We start from the raw sequence: 13,420 nt of genomic DNA on the forward strand, positions 1-13,420 counted from the left end.
CTTCCTTCCTTCCTTCCTTCCTTCCTTCCTTCCTTCCTTCCTTCCTTTTCCCAGCCAATAAGTGACAGTTATGGCTTGAAATCAGATCTTATTGACTGACTACAAGGCCTGCTCTCTGAGGCCACTCTACACTACACTCATATTTGGCATATGTGTAAGAAACGACCACTAATAATATATGTAACCCTTGGATAAGGGCACCTTTGGCATAAAGTAAGAAGGCTTTTGAAGGGAAGGAAGAACAAATTTAATATTTCATAATATTTATTATATAAACAAAACTAAGATTTACATATATTCATTAGTCTTTTTGGATTACAATTAAACATCTTTCTTTTTTCTTATGAATCCCAGAACTCACTGAATGTTTTATTCATGTACAATGGGATTGAGTCTAGAAGAGGAAACAAAGATTAATTATTCTGTTTTTTCCCAAGGGGATCAAATATATTTTATGTCCCTTTTGTACTTCATCAGCATCAAAGAGTGGTTACTTTTGAAATCCAGGGGACAAGGTCAAACTTTAGGCCACCAAAACATTTCATAAACTAACATTTCTGAATGTGTTTAATTTATTTCAGAGACATCTTCTTTGGGCCGAAGATCTCTTTTGTGATCCCTTGCAACAACCAGTGAGAATCTTCAGAACAGCAGCATGTCATAGTCTATAACAGGATATGGACTAGAGATTACCAAGGTTCGAATTCTGACTCCAGCTCTTACTAACTGTGACCCTAAGGAAACTGCTTAATCTTTTGGAGTCTAAGATGCTTATGTGTAAAATGGAGATAATAGAACCTACCTTTCAAGGATGTTATAAGGATCAAATGAGATCAAATGCTTTGCAAAATCTTAAAATGCCATATGTATTCTACAGCATACCCCCAACAAATCTATATAGTAATAATAATAAAAAATTAACCATTATGAGAGGTTGCTTCCATTCAATATCTTAAGGCAAAATGTAAATCCCTAGTAGTCCAGGGCAAAAAGTTTGCCTAGTTTAACTAGTTTGACTAGTGACAAACAAACAAATATGCTGATTTAATTTTCCTCTCTCCTTGTGGATGCTAATAACAGACTGATCTTTGAAAAACAATTTTATTGATGCCTTTTTCTTTTACATAATAGTCATTTCCAAATATATTTCTCTTCCCCCTACACACACACACACACACAAACACACACACACATCTCTTTGTTAAGTCAATGGATTGGTAAATTTTCTGTAGCCATTCAGTATAACCAGGAGAATATCTCCCACCCACCTTATTAACATCTATGACTTCCGATTAAAAGTTTTGCTGAGAATACACTCATTTCTAACTTGACACCTGTGGTCATTAAGAGCATATTCAAGGTCACCTTGAAAATGTACTCTTTTAGTGAAAATTTACTCTTTACACAGCTGCCACATTATATCACTTGACATAACTGCTTATTGCCTTCACTGATTTGATCATTAATCTAAAGTAAACTTAATAAAAGGATTAGAAACAACTTTGTATGTCATCCTGCAAATAAAATCTACAAAACGTCACTGATACAAAGGTCTCCAAAGTCACCTGTTGACCACATGAAATCAAGGGAAGGGGGTCACTGATGTGTATAATAATATATCAGTTCAACTTTCAAGTATACTGACAAACAAACCTGAAGGTGTGCTGCATTCAACACATTCTGTAAAATTCACTTAGTGAATGGCACAAGCAATCCAAATGCTGGAACTGGAATCAGTTTCAGACATTTACTAGGTGTGTGACTGGTCAAATCACTTGACTTCTGTCTATTCCAGTTTCCTCATCTGTAAAATGGGGATAATAGTGGCATCTACTTCACAGGATCTATGTTAGAACCACACAAGATAACAAATTTAAAGTGATTTGCAAAACTTAAAGTGCTATAAATGTTAGCTATTATTGTTGTTGTTAATAATAATTTGGAATATTTCTACCGATTGCCCACAGTTGAAAAGTGAAAAGAAAATTAAGCCCTTAGTAGTTATTTTGTTTACGCAATGCCAGACTGATGATTTGGCCTCCTATCTACTACCTCTCCCATCTGAAATGGATTCTTTTTTTGAGCTTAGTTAGACACAGAATAAGTAACCCTGTCTTTCTCTGCATGCTCTAAACTCCTTCTGAAAGAGAAAGTTTCAAAGATTTATTTTCCTTGTTCATGATTATATATATTATCATCAGAGAATATGTGTGGAAAGAATGAGCTTTCTAATAACTGTTCTCACATTAGTGTGACAGAAATCTAATGAGAAAAAAATGGTATTTGGAAAATAAGAATGCTAATGTTTCATAAACTACTACTACCAAGTTATTAATGTAGAGAACTGCGCAACACTGATGATAACAATACTTGTTCATCTTGTCCTTTCTGAAAATTATTTTGTAACATGACATTCAATTTCTGTCATCCAATAGCAAATTATAGAAGGGAAAACATCCATTGTCATTTCCAAATAAAAGCTTTTTTGAACAATATTACATGTAAAACATGAATGTTGAAAAAGCTTGCTTTATGTAACTCTTGCATGATGACATATGTTCTTCTATATGCTGATATACCTATTCCTAAAAAGCAAATACTTTGTTCAACTATAGTGAATAAACAATGAATTGATGCTACATATTAGCATTTGAGCTTTATGACAACTTTTGATTACACTGAAAAATCAATGAAGTTACCCTTTATTCTTCATAAAAATAATTTCAGATGGCAAACACTTAAATAGGACATAGAATTTTACTTTCTTTATATGCATATACATGTGCTAAGCCTTCATTATAGGAGACCTCACATACATATGCATCATTGAACACATTGCAAACAAGTAATAATACTTTTTGATTAATGACTCTCCATAAAATTTCTCTGGATTTCTTCCAACCGATAGCCTCTGATTTTTTTTTTAATATTCTGTGGTTTAGTTCTTTACCATAGGGAGCTATTATACAGTTGGCATCATTTTACCAAAATGGTAAACAAATAAGTAGAGGAAAAATGAAAGATTTTGCAAATTTGCTTCCTCCCCCATACATGCCTTTCCATTAAAGGTAATTTCAGATGAAATTTTAGTAGGCCTTTTTAAAACTCCATAAATAATCACAGAATCAGAGTTATTCCTTCCCCAAAATAATGTTTTATACAGTGAAAATGGCATTGTAGGAAAACCAGATTCATCCAATTCTCCATAGTCACAGACAACTTGTATTTAGACTCCCCACCCCCCACTCCCCCCCCACCCCCAGCCCATTATCAAGTTTCACAAAATCTTGGATGATTGGCAGTGGTTAAAAAAGTTGCAAAGAATTCATTATTCAACTTAATTCAAATCATTTTATACTCTTGTAATGTAACTGAGTGACTGAATTCTTTGAATGCCACAAAAAATATCATAAGCTTAAACACTAAAATTTTTACAAGGGACTTCTAAAACGAAAAATACATCTTTCGTATATGTTACTTAGAGTAATTAAAAAGCTATGGTTAAAAAAATAGCTATGGTTAATTCTTTTTTTTTTGCCTTTTGGGGGGCAATTGGGGTTAAGTAACTTGCCCAAGGTTACATGGCTAGTTTTTTTTTTTGTGTGGGTGTTAAGTGTCTGGGGCTGGAACCGAACTCAGGTCCTCCTGACTCCAGGGCCAACGCTTTACTCACTGCACCACCTAGCCGCCCCTATTGTTAGTTCTTGATTATATAATAGATATGATCTATATCTATAGGTTTTAAAATTTATTTGTGTAATATATTAAAAGGAGCAAATAAATTCTTAAGTGTATAGTATGTATTTGTTTGTGTATGTATAAGAAGAAAAAGATATACTACATATGTAAATATTGTCCTTATGCCAAGATATCTAATTATTTGGCATAAAATTATTTGAGGAGTGGAGGAAGATTCCAGGCTTCCTTTGTTTAAGTCCCTACCTGAGATGGTCATCTTTCCACTGGTTAGGCCAGAAGCTGGCACCAATTTTCCACTTGCAAGTACGCTGGACACAATTCATTACTAAAGGCTCTATTAAAAATTAAAGAAGGGGAAAGCAAGCAAATAGTATAAATTGCATAGTATAAGCAACTCAAGTTTCACAAAAATTTGGATGAGAGGTAGTGGTAGTAAATTGGCAAAAAAAAATTCAATTAATCATGTTAGAAAACCACTTAAAACAGATATCATCAAAATGTCACGCTCTTAAATGCTTCAACTTCTATAAGGCACTTCTAGAAGGAAGACTATACCTATTGCATATTGGCTATCTGTAATGATTAGAAAGCTACTGTTAAGTTCTTAGCCAGATATAAGGATCCCGCAATGAGTACCTTGCAATTTAACCCCACTCCTACTGAGATTCCTGTTTTATTAGTAGCCAGTGTTTGGGGCTCCCAAGTAGGATGGTGCTATTTGAAGCTTGGTGCTACTTTGTGCAGAAATTCAACCTATGAAGGGATCTGTTTTTCTTTCCCATAGATATCTTCTTTGGGGTTTTTCTTTCCAGATCTTCTCTCCAGAGTAAGTTTTATTCTGTCTCTATACTCATTTATAGTGATTTATGCCTTATCTTTATGTCTTAAAAAATCTTTGGAGATAATGTTGCTCAAACAGAAGGGCTGTACCTTCATTCACTGTGGCTTCCAGACCATCTATCTTGCCTTCAGTTCACTCTTGGAAGGCACTAGGGCTTGTTAGTACATGAACACAAAGAACATCCAACAACTAGTCCAAGGAATACAAACATTGACACTAATGCTATTTAATGTTGATTAAAGATAAGAAGGATATTTGAAGATTTTATTCTGCTAAACAAACATTAGTTGAACTAAAATGCTATGCATTTGATTCTCAAGTTGGTAAACATCATTTTTAGCTAGCATGAGTTCATGATTCCCAAAGTACATGATTATAATAAATCAGTGTTTTGAAAGAAACTATTTACTACCTTTTAAATCTGAAAGCCTATCAGCCGGAGGGGAAAAAGAAAAAAATGCATGAGAGGAAAAAACCCTTTTCAACCAACAAAAAATAAGACCAGTTTAACAGGTTTCTTTTTTTTAATTACTTATAGCAAAGACTTTAAGCAGATATTGCACCACTGGCCTAGAAACTATATTATGGCAGCTAGGTGGTGCAGTGAATAGAGCACCAGCCCTGGAGTCACGAGGACCTGAGTTCAAATCCAGTCTCAGACACTTAACACAAAAACTAGCCATGTGACCTTGGGCAAGTCACTTAACCCCAATTGCCTTCCAAAAGAAAAAGTTAAACAAAAAGAAACTATATTATGAATTCTAGCATCAGGATTTTACTTAGAAATAATGCAGTACCTATCTTTAGGCATTAAAGTTTAGTTTTTCGATTTGTAAGAAATGGTGCAGAGTAAAGAAAGCAGAACAGGAAAACAATGCATAAAATGACTACAATAACGTAAATTAACATGACAACAATTTGGATCAATGCAATTTCAGAACACTGATAATGAAGCATGCTTCCCCACTACTGGTAGAGAGGTGATAGACTATAGATGCAAATGAGACACATATTTCCAGATATAGCCAATATATGCATTTGTTCTGGTTAAGTATAATTATTTGTTGCAAGGGACAGATTGTATTTAGGGGTGGGGAAGAGTTTGTGAGTACTGCTAATAATGTCAAATTAGAAAAAGAAAGGAGAGAATGTCAATGAACCTTTTAAAACACACAGAAGAGAGAAAAAAATTCAGAAGGGAACATAGACAAAGGACAGTTTTGTTACTATCACATTAAGTTTAATATAGGGATAGGAACTAGACCTGTGGTTTTCATTGACAAAGGAATCCATTAGGTAAAGAAAATTTCTACCAGTGTAGGTTAGCATCTCCTCTGTAACTTACAAAAGTTGCTTAGAGCATTGGTCACACTGCCAGCATGTGTCCGTATGTACCAGTTTTCTTGGCTTCAAGGCTGTATATGTATATGGGTGTGATGGGTTCAGTGGGGAAGGTGGTGTATTGGCGTGTAGGATTTAACTTCACTGTACAGACAGGCCGTGATTCCTGGGAAGGTATATACAGATATCATTGTTTATTGACAAGCATAGGTCATCTGATGCCTGGTTGTATATATACATATATACACATATATGTATATATACATATGAGAGTCAGTATGGCTCAGTAGACAGCCTTGAAGTCAGGAAGATATAGCGCATACTGGTATGCAAACATAGACTTAGATATGTGTGTTTATACTATAATTTTAAAATTATATATCGATTTATAATTTCATATATACTTTTAGACTACATAACAATCCAATTTCATTTGAAAAAAATTAGCCTTTTTCTAACTCATTCAATAAAAGTTAAATAAAAACTCATTCAATAACTAAGATTAATATTTAAGCACATAGATACAATGTCAGATCTGATAGTCACATCTATATTCTGTTAATTATATTATCACTTATTTACTCTGACACATGGAAAGTGTATTGCTCTGAACTTCAGATACTGAGATAGGTGGAAGTTTGTAACTCAAACAAAAACAAAAAAATCTTTCAACTTCAAGAAAAACAATCACTATATCAAAGTATTGAAATTTTTAAAAGATGATTGTAAGCAAAACCAAGAGAACAATTTGTGCAGTAGTTACAACATTTGAAAAAAAGAATAAAGCTTTGAAAGACTTAAGAACTCTGACCAATGCAATGACCAATCACAAGTCTAGAAGGCTGATCATGAATTATAATTCCTACCTTTTGACATAGGGGTAATAAAAATTTTTAGAATATTTGTTTATCACTTCATTATACTTGTAGTGTGGCAGCTAGGTAGCAGAGGGGATTGAGTGCCAGGCCTGGAATCAGGAACACTCATCTTCATGAGTTCAAATCTAGCCTCCAGACACTTTCTATCTAGCTATGTGACCCTTAGTCATTTAAACTTGTTTGTTGCAGTTTCCTCATCCGAAAAATGAACTGAAGAAGGAAATGACAAGCCAATCCAGTATTTTTGCCAAGAAAACTTCTAATGGGGTCATGAAGAGCTGGACATGGCCACAACCAAAAAAGGACCAACATACTTGTAACAAGTATTCTTTCAGGTTCATTACAGCACTCACTCAATTGCTTAAGCATTCTCTGTCTCTCTCCTCTAATGCCATCAGTGCCAACTGATTAACAACCCACTTATTGTATCTTCCTTATCCCTCCAAAGTTTTACCCCCAGTGGGTGACAATCATCCCAGTTCCATTTAAACAATTAACATCAATCAACATTTAAAGAGGGATATTTATTTCAGATATGTCAAGAACAGAAGCACTAACATTTCTCTCCTCCCCCAAATCCTTAGGGACACACACTACTTCAGAAGGGATAAACTCAAAATCCTTGTTGAATGTTGACTTAGAAAACTACAAATTTGCATTATCTATATTTTATTTTCAAAAAGCACTTCCCAATTACATTTTAATCAGGCTAGTTTGACAGCTCTGTTCTACTCTATACCACCTCAGCTTTTGGGGAGAGTGACTTCAGACTTAGCAAAGCTTCTACATAGCACTGGTCTTACTATGTTCACATCTAAAGTCTGCACTGCTGCTAGATGAGGTTTCCTCTTAGCCACCACTGGACTCAGTTAAGAGGCTATTTCTCAATCCTCAGGGTATCAATGATGGACTGGATGAAAAACCTAACATGGACTTTCTGGATTCCTGGACAACCTAGATATCCATACTCCTGATATTTTGAAACTCACAAGGTCTGAACCTCCAGATTAATCTCCTTCATCTAAAACAAAAGTACAAATGAATGGGTGGGCAATGCTTAAATCTCACTCTCTTTGGAATCGGTCCAAAAAGGGAATACACACACACACACACACACACACACACACACAGAGTTGGGTACAGAGATTTATCTTACCCATATCAATCAGAAATGAAAGAAGCAGGGCAGAGCCAAGATGGTGGCAGAGAAGCAGGAAAACTCCTTTCATTCCCCCCATAACCACCTCAAATACCTATAAAAAAATGACTCTAAACAAACTTTAGAGCTACAGAACCCACAAAGTGACAGAGAGAAACAAATCTCTGTCTGAAGACTGACTGGCTGGCCATCAGGAAGGGTTCAAAAGCAGCCCACTGGGAGCAGAGCCCAGCCCCACCTGAGCACACAGTATTAGACTCAGGGTGCCCCAACTAGCCGCAGCGGGGGGAACTTTGGGAAAGTGGATCACCAGCAGCTGTGGTGGTTTCCAGAATTATCAACCCATAAATGCCAAAGACAAAGTGAGAGGTCAGTGCAGACTTTGGGATCAGGAAGTCCAAGAGTGCAGTCCAGCCTCTGCCCCCGGAGAGAGAAGTGGCTGAGGTGCAGCAGCCGCCATGGCATGGCTGCTTCAGAGCTCCTGGCCTGCATATTGCAGGAGGACCAAACAACCATGCTAAGGGGTAATCTCTCTTGCTTTAACTTTCTTGGATCTGGATTGCTGTCTAGGGTGGAGGTCCTAGGGTGTGTGACCAGTGAGCCAGAGCATGTGGAGGCTTCAGAGAGGGCACCTAACTAACAGCTCCAGCAGCTGAGAAAACCCCAGCAATTTGGGACAAAGCTCTCCTCTCTGGAAGCAGAGTTTTACTGTGGCAAAAAGCTCAAAAGTCAAGTAATTGAGTGGCAACATGAGCAAGCAAAGGAAGCAAAGCAAGCACAGCAATACAACTTTGGATTCCTTTTTTGGGGACAAAAAGGATCAAAGCATGGAATAGGAGGAAGACAACAAAGTCAGAACTCCTGTACCCAAAGCTTCCAAGAAAAATATGAACTGATTACAGGCCATAGAGGAGCTTAAGGAGGATTTTGAAAACCAAGAGAAGTGGAGGAAAAACTGGGAAGAGAAATGAGAATGATGCAAGAAAATCATGAAAAGTGGGTCAACAACATGACTGAAGAAAATAACACCTTAAAAAATAGACTAAGTCAAATGGCAAAAGAGGCTCAAAAAGCCAATTAGGAGAAGAATGCCTTAAAAAGCCTAATTTGCCTAATGGAAAAAGAATCTCAAAAGCTCACTGAAAGAGAATAATTCCTTCAGAATTAGATTGGACCAAATGGAAGCTAGTGACTTTATGAGAAATCAAGATACTGTTAAACAGATCTAAACAAATGAAAAAGATAGAAGGCAATGTGAAATATCTCATTGGAAAAACCACTGACATGGAAAATAGGTCCAGGAGAGATAATTTAAAAATTATTGGACTACCTGAAAGCCATGATCAAAAAAAGAATCTAGCAATCATTCTTCAAGAAATTCTCAAGGAAAATTGCCCTGATTTTTGAGAAATATGGTTGGAAGACAATTTCTGGACACTGGAATATCTCGTTGTCAATGGTGATAATCTAGCCATCAGGGAGTTAATAGCTCTTTCCAGAGAAAAGTTAAATGCTACAGTGGCCATCTACTATTCAAAATCTAGGATAACATAACTGCTTCTGCTTGATGTCACAATATCCTCTCAGCTACAGAGTAAAACTGCAGACTCTTTTCATCAGGATCTTCATGAAATAGTTCATCAGATTATGATCAGGCAGAGACAGACAGAGAATGGCATGAGGAAGATCAGAGTCAATCACAAAACCAGTGGTATGCCCAAAGACACACAGTGGTAACAGCCTAAGTGAAAGCACACAAGGCTGGAGTGTTTAAAGTTTCAGACATGATCTGTATCACTTTTTATCTGTTGATTTGAGGGAGAGCTTCTTGGAGAAACACTATATGCTCTACAGGGGCTAGACATAGCTAATAGAAAGTATGGTACCAGATTTCCATGTCATTCCAGTTGGTAACAATATCATATTCAACAAGGTATTTGGGGGCCCTCTTGTTCTGAATCATGGCAATGGCTAGTCCTACCTCATTAATGGTAACATCCTAAGGATCTTCTAGAGACATTTAAAACACTTAAATGCTTATAGTGGTTTTATTAGTCAGTTTCTCCAAAAGGATGAAGGGAAAAACAAAAACAAAATATGAAGAACAAAAACCAAAAGTTCTAGGTCTTTCCTCCTACCTCCACCCCACTTCCTTTTGGAAGGACCAAATCTGAAGTCTTTTTAGGTAGTTCTCCTAGAATAGGTAGTACTAAGGGAAAAGAGGGAACAGAGGCAAACAAAAAAAATGTGGAAAAGAACAAAAGCAAGAAATTCTAAGCCTTTTTCCCACCTCTTTTAAAGGACCAAGTCTCAAGTCTTCCATTGGACAGTCCTCCTAGCATGGACAGTAGTAAGGGAAAAGGGGCTACAGAAACAACCAAAACAAAATTGTGGAGAACAAAATCCACAAATCTTAGGCCCTCTCTCCCTGAACCTTCCCCATGTTCTGACACATATATTAACACATCTACTACAGTCACAGATTTCTTCTTTTGATATGAAGCAGTGAGGATGAGCAGGAACAACTCCAGGGCCACAGCAGGGATACTTCTGGTATGGTCAACAATTCTTCATGCATCAGGATCATCTATGGTAAAGTAGCTAAATCAGAAGTCTCCTGCATGCAATCTGTCCCAGAATCTAAGTTGATACAGAGACTCCACTGGTCCTACCACCTATTTGGTACTCCCTGGATCACTAGCCAAAACCTTCCCCTATCTGAGAGCTACATCAGGTGGATCCCATCCACTCTGTGGAGGGGATGCCTCCTTCCATAATGGCTAAATAAAGACTTCTTCACCTTCATCCAAGTCAACTAAGGGAAAAAAAATACCCACCACATTTACATAGCAACAGTTTCACCTCCCCTGTGTGATTTGAAGGCAAGGTACCTAGCCACTGCTGCTGCCCAGAGACCACTGAACCTCTTGTCCACCACTCTCACTCACTCTCAGCACAGAATATTCAGTCATGGATAAAAATGAGCTGGTGCAGAAGTTCAAATTGTCTGAGCAAACTGAGAGACATGATGACATGGCAGCCTGCATAAAGTATGTAACTGAGGAAGGAGGTAAATTATCCAATCAGGAGAAGAATCTTCTCTCTGTTGCTTATAAAATTGTCATAAGGGGCCCAAAGGCCATCTTGGAGAATCCTTTCAAGTATTTTTGTTTTTTTGGAGGGGTGAAGGCAGGGCAATTGGGGTTAAGTGACTTGCCCAAGGTCACATGGCTGTGTTAAGTGTCTGAGGCTGGATTTGAACTCAGGTCCTCCTGACTCCAAGGCTGGTGCTCTATTCATTGAGCCACCTAACTGCCCCCTTTCAAGTATTGAGCAAAAACCAGAAGGTGCTGAGGAAAAAGGCAGCAGATGGTCTGAGAATAGATACAATTGAGACCAAACTGAGAGGTATTTACACTAACATACTGTCTCTACTTAAAAAGTTATTGATTCCTAATGCTTCACAAACAGAAAGCAAAGTTTTCCATTTAAAAATGAAAATATACTGCTACTGTTATTTGACTAAGTTTGCTGCTGATGATGACAAGAAAGGAATAGTGGATCAATCACAATAAGCATATCAAGAAACATTTAAAGATTAAATTATTTTTAAGATTAAATCAGCAAAAAGGAAATGAAACTAATGAATTCTATAAGATTGGGTATGACCTTGAACTTCTCTCTATTAGGAGATCTTGAAATCTCCAGAAAAAGCCTGATCCCTTGTAAAGACAGCTTTGGATGAAGACATTGCTGAGTTATATACATTAAGTGAAGACTCGAACAAAGACAGCATGCTAATAATGCAATTACTTGACATTAGGGACATGGGACATCAAGGAGAATAAGCTGAAGCAGTAGGAGGGGAGAATTAACCAGGCTTCCAATATTTGTCTGCCTCATTCTAAAATATACACAGTAGACCATCTGTCACCCATGCTGTCCCACAAATAGGTTTTATGATTTATGACAAGTTTGTGTTACTTCTATTTAGATTTCTATATTTCCCCTGTGGTTTTTTATGTTTAATATTATGGCAGTAGAGTCCGTTAACATTTGGGGAGTTATCTGTTTTGTGGCCAATGTGGGGATACATAATTTTGATACACATTTTATACATTTGGCATAGTTCTTTTGGTAAATTGTGACTTTGCAAGGCCAGTGTTAAAACAGCTTCCATGTCTAAGCAAAGATAACTGACTACATATTGGCCTATGATGGGGGGTGGAGGGTGGGGGAGAGGAAGAGAGAATTGGTTCCTCTCACAGGTGTAGTTACTATTGGTACTTTAGGGTTGGAGCACTCATGCCTATGGTAGAAACATATGTCCCACAGTTATTACATGCCATTCTATGTGTAGCTGTGGAATATACAATCTCAACATGTATACCTTTATGATTACAGTTGCAAAAATGTTCCTTAAGACAAAGTTTTAACCCAGTCAATTTACTCTGGCGAAGGGCAGAAATGGTTCATATTCCATTATTTGTAAACTTACCTGCTGTTTGCTTTCATTATTTTTGCTACACTCATTTTATTTAGATTTAAATGGTTTAGGCAACCTAAGAACAAATGTACAAGTTAAGATGTAGTAAAAATGAATTGCTTGATATTCATAAAGTCACCATATATCAAGCACAGTCATAAAACAAAAACACCATGTATTTAACTTTTTTAAGGCTTTTTGCCTTTGTAATTTTTTGATACTTGCCTAACATTCATGTGCTGTAAAAATTAACAGGGAAATAACATGAGATGGTGGCTAGCTTTGTTTAATGTCTTGTGACATTTTTATGGACATATTAAGAACATATGTATTAAGACAATGTAAGCAGAAAAAGTTTTATGAATGCAAGAAAAAAAGCAAGGTACATCCCAAAAGCTACCCCTTGGCTACCCAAGCACTTTCTGGGAAGGGGTTCTCCAAACCATTTCAGAGGAAAGGAAGTTTGACAATTGAAGAGGACATAAACTACTTCTCTAGGGTATATGGAGCCCTCTGAAAGAGCAAGAACCTTGAGGCCAAGGCAACTCTGAATTGAAGAAGGAAGAAGAAAAGGTCTGAGGAGCAACCAGAATTCTGATGTCCAAAAAGAGGTCATTCTTATCAAGTAAATTTTCCTGGAGAGTGAATCCAAGAAACCACTAGAGAGAACATTCCTTTTTAGAGTAGCATTGATTTCATCACAGACATGGCTTCTGGGAGATTGGAGATTGCTGATATCATTGGTCTGGGGACTATTCTTCAGGTTCAACATCTTTAAACATCTGCAAGTGCCTCAGCTCCTTGTTTGAGAGTCTCACCCCAGGCAGCTCCCTCAAGGGAGGGAGTAACCATCTTCCTCCTGGAAACATTTAAAGTATAAATCTAAAGCTGTTTCTTAACCTGATTGGAAGTTTCCAGATTGCCCCAAGTTTGTGTTCCTCTAGCATCCGGGTTCCTATTTCAGAAGATATGTAAACCTTTGGATCAGAGATCATTAGTTGGATTTCTGGCAAGGG

At 37.0% G+C, this 13,420-nt stretch overlaps 1 protein-coding gene across 2 annotated transcripts in view; it reads left to right on the forward strand.

The window, feature by feature from the left end:
* Nucleotides 1–2,639, forward strand: part of SCRG1 (stimulator of chondrogenesis 1) — a 17,303-nt gene extending 14,664 nt beyond the window's left edge. For both annotated transcript variants that reach the window (XM_069096858.1, XM_069096863.1), the window contains one exon: nucleotides 582–2,639. In XM_069096858.1, coding sequence (XP_068952959.1) covers nucleotides 582–636 — 55 coding nt within the window. In that variant the 3' untranslated portion in view covers nucleotides 637–2,639. The remainder of the gene's footprint in view (nucleotides 1–581) is intronic.
* Nucleotides 2,640–13,420: the final 10,781 nt, after the last annotated feature.

This window comes from Petaurus breviceps, unplaced genomic scaffold (assembly GCF_028583685.1).
Source record: "Petaurus breviceps papuanus isolate PSGF00001 unplaced genomic scaffold, PetGlider_PUasm1.0 126, whole genome shotgun sequence".
In the NCBI taxonomy this organism is placed as follows: Eukaryota; Metazoa; Chordata; class Mammalia; order Diprotodontia; family Petauridae; genus Petaurus; species Petaurus breviceps.